Below are 15900 nucleotides of genomic sequence, written 5' to 3'. Positions count from 1 at the left end.
GCTGAAAGTTAGGGGTGGGCCATTCACATGCACTGCTTTTGCTATGCTAGAAACCCAGTTGTGGCTTTTAATCTTTTGAAATCGTTGTGGAATTTCAATACATGTATAGCTCAACGAATCCCGATATGACGCGTGCCCTCTGCTGGATTACGTTAGTGGCCACTACGGTTTTGACTGGAATAAACGCGGATACAAGTAAGAATATCCAGATTCACTTAATACATATATGTGTGTGACTGAATCTGTAATATAGAAGTGCTCGCGGTGTGAGGTATTGGAGTTTTTCTGTTAGTACAGTTTAACAAAAGCTTCAGGATTTTAATTAAGTCTGTACTTTTTCGCTTGTCCTCTAACTGTGACAATGGAGAGACGTGGAAACAGTGGAGTTAATGCCGATGCACTGTCTCATTCGTAATAACTTCCTTTGCCCGTTACAGTTCCCACCGGTTCCGCATTCCAATGCTCTTATTTCACTCCCGCCTGCTCCATGGGCTGTATTGTACCCCACTGAGAACACTGCAGCACTAGAGGGCTCAGGTTTCCACGATGAGCCATCGGTTTGGCTTTTAGTGGCTTGCTTTAGCAACGTTTGCATTTGAATCATAAAAACAAGTGAACAGTGCATTGCCTCTTATGAAAATGATCTATGGTTTTACTACAGTAGGTTATCCATAGTTAAACTATGGTATTTCTAGCAAAATCACAGTGACCACCAATTTACTCATTATAGGAGCCATAACTTAACCATGATATTTAATACTTTACATTTTGTTTACTATATTTACCAATAAAACTGTATTCGTAAGGGGCAATTTTAAATTATTATCTAATGTTTTAGTAATATTAAGTGACTTTAAATTAGATTGAATAAAGGCAAAAACATACAAGATGTATAAGACTTGTGGATCTGATCTTCACACTGTGTTCATAAGGGGCCATTTAAAACTATTATCTAATGTTTTGTAATATTAAGTGACTTTAAATTACATTTAATAAAGACAAAATATACAAGATGTATAAGACTTGAGGATCTTCAAACTGTATTCATAAGGGGCCATTTAAAACTATTATCTAATGTTTTGTAATATTAAGGGACTTCAAATAATATTTAATAAAGACAAAAACATACAAGATGTATAAGACTTGTGGATCTGATCATGCAAAACCCAAGTATGTTTTGACCATGAACATGAAGGGGTTAATATTTGAAGAGTTTGGTTCCAACATGAGATAAACATTTTTTTAAGGATTTTCAAAAATCATGTTTTTGATTATGTTATCATGTTTTTGTTGTGTTTAATTGTGTTAGTTAGCTGAATTCTTTTAGTTATTATGGCTCAAATCAAAACCAACCAACTATGTTGCAGTTTGGTTGATATTAATTGAAATGCACAGTAAAAAAACATGAATTTTGAAAACGTATAAGTATCTCATTTTGGAACCAAACTCTTCATTTATACTTTATATTCATTTTAGGCTGAATTCTAATTATTAAGCTTGTTTTATTATGCACTACAAAGCCCACAAAGCCTTTTTCCTAATGTTGCAGCGAGAAGTGGTAACAGAGCAGGTCTGTGATTTTAGTTACATCATCGTTTCCAGGGTAACCCTTGTTTGGAAATTCATGTTAGAAAAATACAAGTCTACCATCTACAGTATATAAGTATATTATGTTACCTCCTCATTTATATTACAGTGTGATTTTAAAACCTTTTGCAACCTTCTTGGTTCAATATAAAACTGCAGGCTACATAAGCAAATATTTAAGTTTTGAAATATTTAAGTTATGGCTTACAGTAATGCATTTACTGTAAGATCCCACGACATTGGTTAACTAGAGGAAGTTGTTTATGAACTAGCATGACTTCATTAGAACCAGCCTGTGTTCTCGAAGTCCCGTCACATTCTGTTGCGGGTGATAATAGCCAGCAGATGTTTATCATCTGTAGACCACAACTACAGGCTTTGTGAAACACGTCTGTTATACCTGTGTTACCATTTCTTACTTGCACTAATTGCACACATATGTGAAAAAAAAACTTTCAGTCCTGCAGCTCTCACAGCTGGATAAACTTTTACCAAACGATTATTTTCTCAGAGTCACTTTTCCATGTCCTCAGCGCTCACAGTGGGACACTTTGCATGCACTCTGGGGCTGCATCATAGTCTGGCTGTCAGCTTAGCCTTGCTTACGCACTCAGAGCATGAGTAATACCATTTCCCCAAGAGCGCACCACCACATCACTTAAACGGAATTTCCCATCTCATTTCAAATGAAATAGAGGCACAAACGCATAAGGCTCTTGAATTTTCTTGTTCAGATGAAAAACATACCCATCTCCGAGGTATCAGGAAATGTATGCACAAAGATCGTTCTTGTTGCTTTCGCCTGTAATGCGGTAGAGTTATTTGACACCTTGTTGTGTGCTCTCTTTGTTCATTTTCGTCAGGTTCTTCCCGCTGTGCGAAATCAGAATTTTGGAACAGAGATTCTGAACAATGTGTAGATTGTTCTTCATGCAAGCAGTACCCGAAAACGCCAAATTGTGACACATGTGAGTACATTTATTCATATGAAATCTTGCAAACACATTTGGAATGTGTAATTTATACATTTTATGTCATTAGTATAGTATACAGCAAAAAAATTACGATCATGAGAATGTATTGCATTAGATGTAAACAGGTCGGAGGAGCCTACAGAGAAGGAGTGGTTGGATTCCTCCTGTAAGATCTTGAGCAAAAAGCTGGAGGTCATCCAGTAACATTGTCCTGTGTTTTTAGGCACACCCACAGAGCCTTCGGATTCCTGGAGGGTGGCGGCAATTACTAGTCTGTCTGTGCTGGCAGCTGTGATTGTTTTTGGAGCCTTGCTCATAGGATTGCTGGTACATCAGAGTAGGTCCAGGAGGACCTTACGTGGTGAGATGTCACAGCAGAGTTTTTTACAAACCATGTTTCTGAATATTTGTGTTGTTTTAAATTAACCACATCATTTAATGTCTACGATGTAGAGCCGATAGAGGAGACTACAGGACCACTTTATCCAGCATAGGTTCTTTAAAAGGTAGGCAATTGTTAACACATTTTCTTGAGCTTACCTTAACAACTTTGTCATTATTTATCCACCCTCATCTCATTCAAACCGTAGATGGCTTTCTTTGTTTTGTTTTTTAGAACTGAACACAATTAAAGAAATGTCGGAAAATAATTGATAATGCTTTTAACCAAACCCATTTGTCTGCCTTTAGGACACTTTAAATATACAGTATGTCGCATGGCGCCACTTTTGTGTCTTATTTAAGCTTGTGAAGAAGCAGTCTCCATTCACTCGCATTGTAAAATAAATCTGTTTTGGTTCCAATGCTCAACGAAAGCCTTTTGGGGATTTAACAACATAAGGGCGAATAAATGACAACGTTTTCGTCTTGGGGTGAACTTTTCCCTGAAGGAAATAAATCAGCCACATTTCTTTGACAATTGTAATGTTGAAAGACATTTTTTTTATGCTTCCAGCTTTGCTGAAAACCCAAGCTGACAGGATATGAAAATGGACTGTTACTCCAGTGAATGAATCCTCCAAGTTAATGAATCATTGGCTGATACCTCAACCACAGTGTTCTATGAGTAGCATTTGATTTTCTGATTAGCCTATTACATTGGAAGGCTGTGTAATGCATTCTGAATGGTTATGCCGCCATGCATTTCCATCAGCAAAAACTCTGCACTGAGACCTTGTTATTCACTGTGTGCAGAGTGTGTTTGGATGGCTTGGGTGCTGAGGCACCTCGTTTTTTAGAACATGTTCAAAGCATGTTTTTACATTCCTTCGTTGGAACCCTAAAATCGCTTTAGCCGGTGATATATATATATATATATATATATATATATAAGGCCATTTAAAGTATAAGTGAATCATCTCGGCTACAGCCCTTGGTTATGCTGCCTTCAAGTGGTGTGGGAAATATCGTAGTCACGTTGACCAGTGGGAAACTCGGGATTAATAATCCACGAGTTGTGACGTTGTCAGAGGCGCGTCTATATCCAGAACGACGGAAAGCTTGTGGGCATGCATGAGTTTGGATAAATTCATGTCTTTTGTAAAGGGATACATGACTGCGCACTTTATAAATGTTTAAAATGGGTGTAGTAAAATGAATGAATCCATGAAGTCCACTGGGACGCTTGCCGTCACATCTAACGCCCACTTGATGGCACGAGCTTCCCAGGCTCACGTGATGGCAGCATTAGATTTGTGATCTTAAAACACAAAAGAACTCCATTACATATTGAAGAAATACTGTCAAAATTCTCCCTTTTCACAATTATGCCTCCACAACAGATATAGTATGGCATATACTAGCCATTTGAATGTATTTGTATTCATGATTTGTACAGTGTAATTATATATTTTATAGTGTACTACGGACTGTATAGATGTAGCCATTTTTACAACAATGTTCTGACACTGACTGGCTCAGAAGCCCGTCTATGGCCTTGAGGAAGACCCAGAAGAGGTGGAAACTCTGAGGACAAGCAGAAACCAGTGGTGTTTTAAGGACTTTTAAAAGAAGCACCATCCTGATATTTAAGTTCTCTCTGTGCTGGGGAGATAGTTTGGAGCAATGGTTTTCAAACTGGGGACCGTGGCCCCCAAGATGTATCCAGAGGTTAAGATTATACGTCTTTATTTGCGGGGCCTCAAAGCTATGCATTCTACACAAACGGGGCCTTTCAACGAAAAATTTGAGAACCAATGTTTCAGAGCAATATATGAACATGTATCTGCATACATTTTAATATCTTCTAACTAGTTTAGCTTAATTAGGATGGGATACAATCACCAAGTTTAGCAATGGGCATTAGAAAATGTATATTTTTAAATAGAGAAGATAGTTAGGACTAAAAGTGACTTAAGGGTTGAAACTCATAAACCTGTCAAAACATGTCCATGTCATAAATGTGTGTTTTACTTAAAACGAAGCCTATATTTAATGTAATTTAAATAAAATTGTATTTATGAATTGTGGTATATGTGCTCCATTTTTATTTCAATTAACTGTATTAAAAGTATGAGAATGTTGTATGCTTTGTCATAAGATAATGCGAGGCTTCATTTTTATGCGGTATGTATATGACATGGACATGTAATTCACAAAGAATAGGTTTGGCATGCAGGATAATGCATTATTCTAAAACACAATACCCTATGTACCTCATATATTGAGAATCACAGCCATGTTTGTCAGATATCTAAGAATCAAGAAAAGTTTGAATTTGGATAAACATGAATCTGTGAAGCTTGCACATCGCTGCCAGTCTTTAAGTTGTTAATTTGTGCATAAGTAATTTTAACTCATGCCTATTCCACAGACTGCAGAGCAAACTATGCAATAAAGAAACAACTATTGTACTGTATTCATATTAATGAATCTTGTAAAGCCACATGAAGATCTGCACACACAGTTCGCTCTACACATTTTGAAGACTAATTTGCATGTTCTAAAGAAATCTTGTAATGCACTGCGATTCTGTAACATGTAAATTAAACATGTGTTAAAATAGATAAGAGAGCAAGCACACGCAGTCAAATAAACCTTGTTACATTGTGTTTATTAGATTCAAGAAAGTGAGGTTATTAACACCTACAAATTAACAGCATCTGCTTATCAAGGTCCCTACTCGAGAAAGAGAAACATCCATCATGTGAACAAAAATAAATATCTTGTATTTGTTTAAGATAAATGCAACTGAACACAGTAGATTTAGGTGTCAGTTCTCTATTCAACGTGATGAAGCCATTAATAGATGAAGGTTTGCAACATTCTATTCTTAAACAATCAGTACTGATCTATATGCTTAAATTAAACTATCTTACAAATCCTTTGAACAGGGAAATGTTATCAAATGGCACATTTAAATTCATTCTGGCTTTTAAAAACAGACAGTGGTCTTGACACGATGAGCGTTAAGGTAAATGTGCTGCATCTTACATTGCGTCCAAGGTTGTGAGACCTGAGCATCTTAAAAAAAAACAACAGTTGAAAAGTGTTCAGTCTATGAATTCCTGCCCTATAGAGCCCGACCGATCATGGATTTTTGAGTCTGTTACTTTTTGTGCTCTGAAAATTTTAAGCAAAGCATGTACCCCCACTGATAAAACATTTATTAAAACAGTATGCGCTACAAAACAGAACTAAATCTGTTGTTCTTCAAACAAACTTATGTGAATGCGTTTTAAGAGGTATTTCTTAAGCGTTTACAACATTATTTTGAACACCCAAGTAGTCAACCAATCTAGTTTCTACCACACTTAATACCATGCATAACATCTACTACATTAAAGACAAGATAATTGTCTAACTTTCAAATATTAATGTAATGTATAAATAGTTATTTTTAAATAAATAAATATCTTTGATATTTACTACACCACAGGCCTCAGGGAAGGGCTGTTCATTTGCTGTTTAACAGCCTTAACAGTGTCGTCCATGAAGAAACCGCAGAAACATCCAGAAAATATCAAATGTGCATTGGTCTTAATGAGACAAAGATGAAGTGATATACCAATATATGGAAGCTCTTAATACATACTTAAGGAAAGCAGAGATGCATTTCAATCCTGTAAAACATTATAATCTTTTTGACCCTGACAACTTAAAAGGCAATGCTTGCTTTTCTCCCATCCCAAATTATGCATTTATTTCTATCAACCAAATAATCGGTCGGACTCTAATCTTAAAGGCATCGCTGGGTAAGAACCTGTATAGAAAAACTCATCCAATCCCTTAGTCTGAGGCCTGTCATAGTACCATACAATTGCTGTGGTTTTGTGCACTGTGTGGGGACACAAAACAAACGAAAGAAAGTAAAATCAGACAGGCACTGTCACTTATTCCAATATTTTTACAGTATTACTGTCCCTACCAGAGGTAGTATCTCTTAATGCCAGCCTGAAGTGTCCTTTGAAAAGACAACAGTAAAGGAGGCAGTCTTACCAAGATGAGCATCTGCATGTGACACTATCTTGACAAGTACAGCAGAAAACCTGACCATTATTGGCATTGGGCCTTGGGTGGAGGAAGTCTTGCAAGACAATATTGTTTTGAAATCTTCCCTTGGAGCAACTAGATCGGAGCGTCTGGCCTCAGAGGAAAGGGTCCACACCCAGTCCCATGAATGCATTATCATCCATATTAAAAGAGGACTCATAAGTCTGTTGGGTGTTCTGATGCATCTTTTGATGATGCCGGAGGTTGGACTTGCTAGAGAAACGCTTGTCGCAGAGGAGGCATGAGAACGGCTTCTCTTTGGTGTGGATGCGCCTGTGGCAGATAAGCTGGGTGGAGACCCGGAAGGCCTTGCCACACTCCAGGCACTGATAGCGTTTGGGCTCTGTGTGAATACGCCGGTGATTCTTCAGCGCCATCAGATTAGTGAACTCCTTTTGGCAGACCGAGCAGAAGAAAGATCCGGTCTTGTGGCTGTTCTTGTGGTTGAGCAGCGAGCCGGCGTGGCGGTACGTGCGCCCGCAATGTTCGCAGACGTGACTCTTCTCCTCCCTGCTGTCTTCCTCGGTGCTTTCTTGCTGCTCGTGGGTTTCAGGAAATCCATGCACTCGGCTAAAGGCCGAATCGATCTTTGGAAGGCTTGGAATTCCCATCTGTTGATCCAACGCGGACTCCCAGCCCAAATCTTGTTGCATCTGCATATCCTGCTGATCATGTGACTGCCCTTGCAAGTTGATGTTGACATGGACCTCTTGGTGCTGCTGATAACTGGCTTGGTTTGGGAAATTCTGCTGACACAAGTTGCAGTAGTACGGGAGACTTTTACTATGCACCTCCATGTGACTCTGCAGATGTGCGAACTCGCAAAACGTTTTCCCGCAATCTGGGCAGCAGTGGCGAGCCATTTGAGAATGGCTCTCCAAATCCAGCGGGTCGGTAAAGGTTTTGAGGCAAAGAGTGCAGTGCAGGAGGTCGGCGTTATGGGTCTTCTTGTGATTGAGTAGGGAACCGGCATGTCTGTAGGAGCGTCCACACTGATCACATCTGCACAGAAACGAGATAAATGTGTTTTTAAAGAGAAAACCTAAAAATATAAATACTGAAAGTAAGCTTTGTTACATATGCACATTTATGTTTCAACCTGAAAAGTTAATAAATACCAAAAACTAAAAAGGTTAAATGTTGAAACAAAAAAAAGAGTGAGAATGTTTAAATGTCCAGTGTATAAAATTTAGCGGCATGTAGTGGTGAGGTTGTGAATTGCAATCAACGGCTCACTCCACCTCCCTGCCGAAGCACTCAATGCATGTATGAAATACGCTCTGAAGAGCAGTTTATTCATTTAGGGCTACTGTAGAAACATGGCGAATTTCATGTAAGGGGACCTGCAGTGTAAGTAGATAAGAATATGAACATCATGCTTCATTATGTAAGGTCTTTATACATAACTATGCCTTCAGACATGTACATTATATTGCATTTCTGTTAATACATCCTCCAAAAAACACACAGCACAATAGAGGGAAAGGAAAAGACTCACGTATAGCATTTGTCACTGTCACTGACAGTCAAGTTTGAATTGCCCTTTTTGTAACAGCGATGCCTCTTAAGTCCAGACCTTCCCTGAAAGCTTTTGCCACATGTTTGACAGCTATAATGAGAGATTCCCCGAGCATGGATTTTCTGATGGTTGTAGAGGATGCTAGAGAGCCGGAAAGCTTTGCCGCATGTAGGACACACATACTTTTTCTTCTGCGTGTGAATGCGAGTGTGGTTTCTTAAAGCCATGGGGTTGGAGAAGGGTTTGGCACAAAATGAGCAAGAGAAATGGCCTGTTTTGTGAGTGTTCTTATGGTTTAACAAGCTACCTGCGTGACGGTAACTGCGACCGCAAATGTTGCACTTGAAGGGTCGTTCTTCTTTTTGTAAAGCCGTGCTTTCACTGTCAGCTTCTGCACTTCCTCGGGGGGCCGAATCAGTGCTATGCTGGTCAGTACAGCCATGTCCTAAAAGTAGCTCAGCGTCAGGAAACATCAAATGGCAGCGCTTGCATTTTAAGTCCTTTTCTTGTTTATGACCCTTGACTTTTCCTCTCGCTGCTCTGTTTTTTTTATTGGTCGAACAGGTGTGGTTAAGTAACTGTTTTTTTCCCCTGAATGCCTTCCCACAGTCCTGGCATCGGTGTCTTTTGACCGAAAAGTGAATTCGTAAATGGTTCTTCATTGCTAACTGGTTGGAGTATGTGTTGTTGCACAGAGCACAGTAATATTCACCGGTCTTATGCGAGTTCTTGTGGTTGACCAAGCTTCCTGCATGGCGATAGCTTCTTCCACACTGATCGCAGACGAAAGGCCGTGGGTCGCCGGGATCTCTCATATGGCCTTCCTTTTCTTGGTTGCTTAGACGTTGCTTACGGCGTCTGCCGATTCTCTTTCGGATGGAATTAGGCCCCTGCATTCCGCTCCCTGCAGCGTTCCCACTCATCTGCATGAGCGTCTGAATCTGTTTGTTGAGCTCCTCAATCTTAGCCTTGTTTTCCTGATGGACCCTCTGGTGGTTCAACAGTTGTTTATGGATTTTAAATGCCTTCCCACATTCTGTGCATCTATGCCTGAAAGAGAAAAGAACAACGATTACATAAACAAGTAGAGGCTAGAGGACAATAAAATTTTGTATTGTTTGTTCTTATAGGGACAATGCACCAAAACATAAATGTGTGTCATTTATTGACCCTAATGTCATACAAAACCTGTATGTGACTTTTTCTTATGTGGAACACAAAATAACATATTTTGAGAAATATATCTCATGGTTTTGTGTCTGTACAATGAAAGCCAATGAGGGCCAATGTTGTTTGGTTACCAATGTTCTTCAAAAAATATTTTTATTTCTGGAAGAAAGTCATACAGGTTTAGAGTGACATGAGTGTGAATAAATGATGAAAGAATTTTCATTTTTGGGTGAACTATCCCTTTAAGTCATGTTATGATAGATTTTAATACTTGCTTTTTAACGTCAAAGTGTGTCCTCTGGTGGTTCTTGAGGGCCAGTAAATTATAAAACCGCTTTTGGCAGACAAAGCAGCGAAACACCCCTGTTTTGTGAGACTTTTTATGATTGAGCAGGGATCCTGCATGCCTGTATGAACGACCACATTGATCACACTTGTACTGTCTTTGTCCGTCACGTAGGCTCTCCTGTAAAAGTTCGCGTTGAAATGTACTTCTAAGAAGTGGCTTCATCTCAAATCTTTCCTCCTCCTCCTCCTGTTCTTCTCTTTCTCCTGTACAGTTATTAAGGTGATAAACGTCACTGCAGCTTATACCACACGTGCCACAAATAATACTTTCTACTTCCACTTTAGGCTTGAGCTCAGGCTGGTCGTCGATTACATTTTGTTCGGTTGCATCATCTTCTGTATTGCCATGCAAGAGCTGGTGGGCTTGTAGGTCTTGTTTCGTGGCAAAGCTCTCTCCACAAGTGCTGCAGATGATCAGACTTCCCTCACCCTGCGGATTGTCAATGGAATCGTCTCGCTTTACCTCAAGGGAGGACAAAGATGAAAGGCCAGATGCTGAAGGTGTGGCGTGACTCTGAGTGTGACCTCGCAGGTGGCTTCGTAAAGCACGCATGCTAGTGTAGTGATTCCCACACACTGAGCACTCATACATCTCTCCGTCATCCTCATCCTCCTCCTCACAGTCATCTTCTTCGCACTGAGACTCATTTTCATTGTCACACGTGTCAACGTGCATGTTGTGAAAAGACGTCTGCTCTTCATAGTACGCATCATCTACACTGCCGTTTTGTTCTTCAAAACCAAGATGCTCCTCTGACTCTCCTAAAAAATCTTCATTCTTTGTATTGTTACACTCCATGTGACTGGATGAGACGTTCGTTGGATACTGATGATTCAGAAGGGGACACATATGTGACTTGATTCCTGCGATATCTGTAAATGTCTTTCCACAATCGGCACACATGTGCCTCTCCATTAGAGGTTCATCCTGAGGTAGGTGCCTTGGTCCGTCATCTGGAAAGGAATTGTCAAACTGCTCACAAAATTCAGTAGCACTCAATTCGTGCTCCCCATCGGTCGAGTCAACCAGATCCTGAGGAAAGCCTAACAACCCGCTTATATCTCTCTCATGTGATGAAAAGCAGCCTTGCTGGTTTTCATGGGTCAGGGGCTCTGAAGAAAGCCAGTCACCCTCAGTACTAACAGGCAAAGAAGCAGGCTTTCCTTTATGTATCCGAAGGTGGCTTCGAAGAGCCGCCAGATGAGGGTAATTCTTGCGGCAAATGGAACACTGAAAGATGCCGGTTTGATGCGAGCGTTTGTGATTTATGAGACTACCGGCATGCCTGTAGCTTTTGCCACAGATGTGGCACTTGAAACGGCGATCAGAACTGTCAGCATCTTCTACTTTGATGTTATCAGTACCTTGTGCCAACTGACTGAGGTTGAGGTTCTCTGATAGGGCCATTGCCTGTTCTTGAGCATGAAGTGTCAACGAATTATCATCCAAAGAGTCGGGTAAATATGCATTACCATTTTCAATTGGGCCCTCTGACTGGTCAAAATCAACGGCTTTGTCGAGTAACACAGGCAATGGTGGAGTATCAGTGGAGGGGGGATAGGGGTTAGACTCTGGGGATTGAGTAACACTATCACTGTAAGTGAAACTATGCTCCTCTGACAGGCTCGTTGGTAACTCGAATGACACAGAGGAGTTATGCAACAAAATATGATTTTGGAACTCATCATCATTAGGGAATACAACCTGACAAAGGTGACAAAAATTGACATTGGCATCGCCATTTTGTGGCATGGCGTGGGAGGCCAGCTCTGACTTGCAGTCTGGGAGGGCAGCATTAGAAGTCTGAGCATTTGGACGACCTCTGGTTTTGCTGTGGATTCGCTGGTGGCTATTAAGGGCAGCAAGATTGTTAAATTGTTTAAAACAGACTGGACATTCAAAAAGTCCCATTTGATGAGTTTTTTTATGATTTATCAGGCTTCCGTGGTGTCTGTATGTCTTGGCGCACATGTCACATTTAAATGGCCTTTCTCCAGTATCATCGTCAGCGGCAGTGTCACTTCCTGGTGTCGAGTTTGGAACATGTTCCGATAACGTACCGTTACTAAGGCTGCTTATAGGAGCAATGTTCAGCTTCATGTCTGGTTGCAGATCTGGTATAATATCAAAATCCACCTCATCTAGATGTGGCAAATCTTCAACTTTATAAGCACATTCTGGATAATCCTCTGTTCTGCTTCTCTCTTGAGACTCTTTATTGCGATGGACCTTCTGATGGGTGGCCAACTGAGTTGCCAGACGAAAGGCCTTTCCGCATATCGTGCATGAGTATTTCTTTCTAGATGTGTGGATACGCAGATGACTCTTCAGAGCTAAAGCATTAGAAAGTTTCCTGGAGCATATATGGCACTGAAAAGAACCGATCTCGTGGGTTTTTCTGTGGTTGGCCAAACTACCTGCGTGCCTGTAGCCCCGCCCACATTCCTCACATCTGAACTTGCGTTCCTCTTCAGAATGATCATAAGTGTCAGTATGCTCCAAAAGACCGGCCATGCTTGCACCATGCGAAACACCTTTGGTCCTACCAGGCTCTTGCATAACCGTAATGGTATAGTCTAATAATGAGAAATATCAACAAAAGCCAGTTTGAATGATTGTGAGGGACACGCCTTTTAAAAAAGGTGAGATCCTCGCCCTCACCGTTATAAAATCGGCCTGTTCGGTGGGGTCTGAACCTGAAGGCAACATTTAAAAACTTAGCTGAGAATACATTCTGTTCCATTCCATTGGAAGTGTGCATTGAATTTGGATGATGATGAGAGCGCAGGCACTGGATGGGAATCTGTAACAGAAAATCCATACATTATTCACCAGAAAGTCTTCAAGGGATGGTTACATAAGAGAAAGTAAATAATCATTCATCATAAAAGTGATTAATTAAGAACACCCGCTCATAGTTTATATAACCAAATCAGTACATAAAAAATTTATATTTTAAACAATAAATCCAAACTTTGAGAACACTATTGTAACATAACCAAAGAATAATATATGTGTCATTCTGTCTCAAATCAACTAAATTTTGAATATTTCTAATTTGTTTTTAAATATTTTACAGAAGAAAGTCCAACATCTGGAGTCATGTTAAAAAAATTGTGAATTGCCACAGATGAATAATTATTAAGTAATCAATTAATTTGTGGAGGGACGTAAACATGTCAATTTTCACGTGACATTTTGAGCCATATTAGATATGATGAGAAATATGCCAGCATCATTATTTTATTTTTACACAGAGATCTGTATATATATATTAGCAAATCTATTAATTTTAGCAATCCTTGATGCATTTTATACCACTGGAGAAAGCTCAAAAATGCAGAAAAGACCCCTTTTGTGTTCTTTTTACAAAATGTGCAGGCCTTTAAATCCAGAACTGCTAGATATACCCTAATGTCTTTTTATATTCTTGTAAATGACCAACTTGTCTTTTGGGAAAACCATTTTTTCGTAAAGAAATGAGGATGTAAATGTGGCTTCATGAGAAACTGTTAAAATGGAGACATTTTCAGTCATCAAAAACTAAATGTGGGTCGTTTTAAAATAATCTGTCACTTTATGTCTTTTAAAGAGGAATGTCTGAAGAACAAATAATGTTGAAAGTAGAAACGTATCTTTTTTCTTTCTATTAAAACAACTGCACTAAACAAAACCATTTCAGTGTCCTTTTGGAACTGATTACTGTCAAATATTATCGGATTAAGGCACATTAACTTGCTCTGAATAGTTTATAAATAAGAGTCTATATTTCTGTCAGTTATATAGGGAAATTTTGATTAAGGGATGTTGTTAATTATGGCCTGAGCATAGATGTGAGGATTTGCTCCGTTTGTTATAATCTTCGAAATTAGTTAAATTTTGAAGATGCTACAAAACTGTTGAAAGTTTGCAAACACGTCAAATGTGATCAAAGTTTGCATGTCAATTGTGGTGAAAATTTACATCGGATAAGCTTACTGGTATGAATATAATTCTGGGTTTCAATAGATGATAGAAGGATCTTAGTAAAAAAATAAGACAAGTTGGTCACTTTCAAGAATGTAAAAGGACATTAAGGTATCTCTAAAAGTTCTGGAGTTAAAGGCATGCACATTTTGTAAAAAGTGCACAAAAAGTGCCCTTTCTACATTTTTGACCTTTCACAATTGGCCTAAAATGCATCAAGGATTGGTAATATTAATAGATTTACTAATATATATACACCGATCTCTGTGAAAAAGAATTACGATGCTGGCATATTTCTCATCTCATTTTTTACCCCCCTCTAATATGGCTCAAAATTTCACGTGGAAATTCACATTTCTCCCTGCACAAATTAATTGATTACTTAATAACTATTCACCTGTGACATTTCATAATTTTTTTAACATCACTCCAGATGTTGGTCTTGCTTCTGTAAAAAATTAAATAAAAAATTTGAGCCAGGGAACTCTGGTTTAGTTGACATGGACAATGACCCATATCATGTTGACTTAACAAAAACATGACTTTTCACATGTATTTTTTAAATAATAAGACTTTAAATAGAGAATAAGAGTTAAATAGCTATTGCAGTTGGGTAGTTGACAAATATACTGCAAATGTGTCCCATGGTGTGACAGCAAATAAACTCACTAAACTAAACTTACATTTTAAAATAAACTAAAAACGAAGATGTATTTTATGCTATTTTATATTAAAATACAACATTAATATTACATTATATATATTTTCTTAAAAGTTAGTTTTCTTTATTTTTGCTATGTCACACCTAAGACAAATGTATTGTATACAGCCGTAGAAGAAATGAGACCATTCAAAATTTCAGTTTATCTGAAATTCCTATGCATAGATAATTATTTAGGTAAAATAATATTTTCTAAATTTGCATCCTGCATTTATTTACAAAATAAAGAAAACGGAGAAACAGGTCATCGTCAGGAAGAATGCTCTGAATTTTTTCAGACCTCAAATAGTACAAAGAAAGCACTTTCTTTGCACAACAGTGTTTGTACATACATTTAGGAAAAGTTCAAAATTATAATTTTTTGAGATACACCCGATTTTTATTATGGTTTACGTGTGTCTTGTCATGCTGTCAGTCTTTCACATTGGTTTTGTATGACCTTATGTCACTCCTGAGGTTTGATTCTGTTGAAATTCAACAAAACACTGTACTGGAATGGCCACATTACATCTAGAAATGCTGATTAAATTATTATTATTTATTTTATTTGGAATGGTCTCTTAATATTTACCCCGGCTGCATGTGTCAATATCCAGCTGAAAAAATAAAAAAACACGACTACATGTAGACGTTTTAAACAAGCAACTAACGTTTATGTGACAGCCCGATAACTTTACAAGTTACATGAATGTGATATTAAACTTAATCAAACACCCATAAGCAATTGAAGTGATTTTAACATCAATAAAACCAAACTCTACTTGACACATGGGATGTGCTTAGTCTCTCTAGTTCGTAATGCACACTTTTAAGGGATCCGTTCCAAATATTTAAAGAAAATAAGGCCGACGACAGCGAATTTGTCGGGACGTGGCTGCATGAAGGATCAACTTCAGCGGCTAACTTAGATGACAGACTGTGCCACACAATGGAGCTCTATTTACACAGTAAACATCACCCAAGCACATTATCTTAACAGCTAACTACATAAAACATAATCACGCCATTGATATAAAATCAAGCGATTTAATAGTCATCCTAACAAATTCAGTAGACAAAACATCACTATTGAGATTATTTGAATAGAAATACATCTAAAAGGCAATAGCGTCTGATAGCTTTG

The 15900-nt window shown here is 38.6% G+C and overlaps 2 protein-coding genes across 2 annotated transcripts; one reads left to right on the top strand and one right to left on the bottom strand.

Annotated features, from left to right (window-relative positions):
* Positions 1 to 96: 96 nt before the first annotated feature.
* On the top strand, positions 97 to 3917 carry LOC306906070 (uncharacterized protein). Its single transcript, XM_079477164.1, has 5 exons — positions 97 to 195; positions 2451 to 2555; positions 2785 to 2922; positions 3015 to 3067; positions 3517 to 3917. Exons 1-4 carry the CDS (start codon positions 102 to 104, stop codon positions 3053 to 3055), a joined length of 378 nt encoding a protein of 125 aa, XP_079333290.1. The 5' UTR covers positions 97 to 101; the 3' UTR covers positions 3056 to 3067; positions 3517 to 3917.
* A 1892-nt stretch (positions 3918 to 5809) lies between these two features.
* On the bottom strand, positions 5810 to 12893 carry znf646 (zinc finger protein 646). Its single transcript, XM_079476149.1, has 3 exons — positions 10017 to 12893; positions 8551 to 9621; positions 5810 to 8054 (listed from the first exon to the last, which is right to left on the bottom strand). The coding sequence occupies exons 1-3, from the start codon at positions 12647 to 12649 to the stop codon at positions 7148 to 7150; spliced, it is 4611 nt and encodes a 1536-aa protein (XP_079332275.1). The 5' UTR covers positions 12650 to 12893; the 3' UTR covers positions 5810 to 7147.
* Between the last annotated feature and the right edge of the window lie 3007 nt (positions 12894 to 15900).

Source organism: Barbatula barbatula (assembly GCF_947034865.1).
Source record: "Barbatula barbatula genome assembly, chromosome: 16".
Taxonomy (NCBI): domain Eukaryota; kingdom Metazoa; phylum Chordata; class Actinopteri; order Cypriniformes; family Nemacheilidae; genus Barbatula; species Barbatula barbatula.
This window is presented reverse-complemented; position numbering and strand designations above follow the sequence as displayed.

What these genes read in the sequence shown, in the direction of transcription:
- znf646 (XM_079476149.1), bottom strand. Translation starts at nt 12,649, where the DNA reads ATGCAAGAGCCTGGTAGGACCAAAGGTGTTTCGCATGGTGCAAGCATG. An exon ending in ACACACTTTGACGTTAAAAA is followed by an intron (nt 9,622 to 10,016) that starts GCAAGTATTAAA and finishes TTTCTCTTTCAG; the next exon opens with GCATAGATGCACAGAATGTG. An exon ending in GACAGTGACAAATGCTATAC is followed by an intron (nt 8,055 to 8,550) that starts GTGAGTCTTTTC and finishes GTTTCTGTGCAG; the next exon opens with ATGTGATCAGTGTGGACGCT.
- LOC306906070 (XM_079477164.1), top strand. Translation starts at nt 102, where the DNA reads ATGTATAGCTCAACGAATCCCGATATGACGCGTGCCCTCTGCTGGATT. An exon ending in AACGCCAAATTGTGACACAT is followed by an intron (nt 2,556 to 2,784) that starts GTGAGTACATTT and finishes CTGTGTTTTTAG; the next exon opens with GCACACCCACAGAGCCTTCG. An exon ending in GTCCAGGAGGACCTTACGTG is followed by an intron (nt 2,923 to 3,014) that starts GTGAGATGTCAC and finishes TCTACGATGTAG; the next exon opens with AGCCGATAGAGGAGACTACA.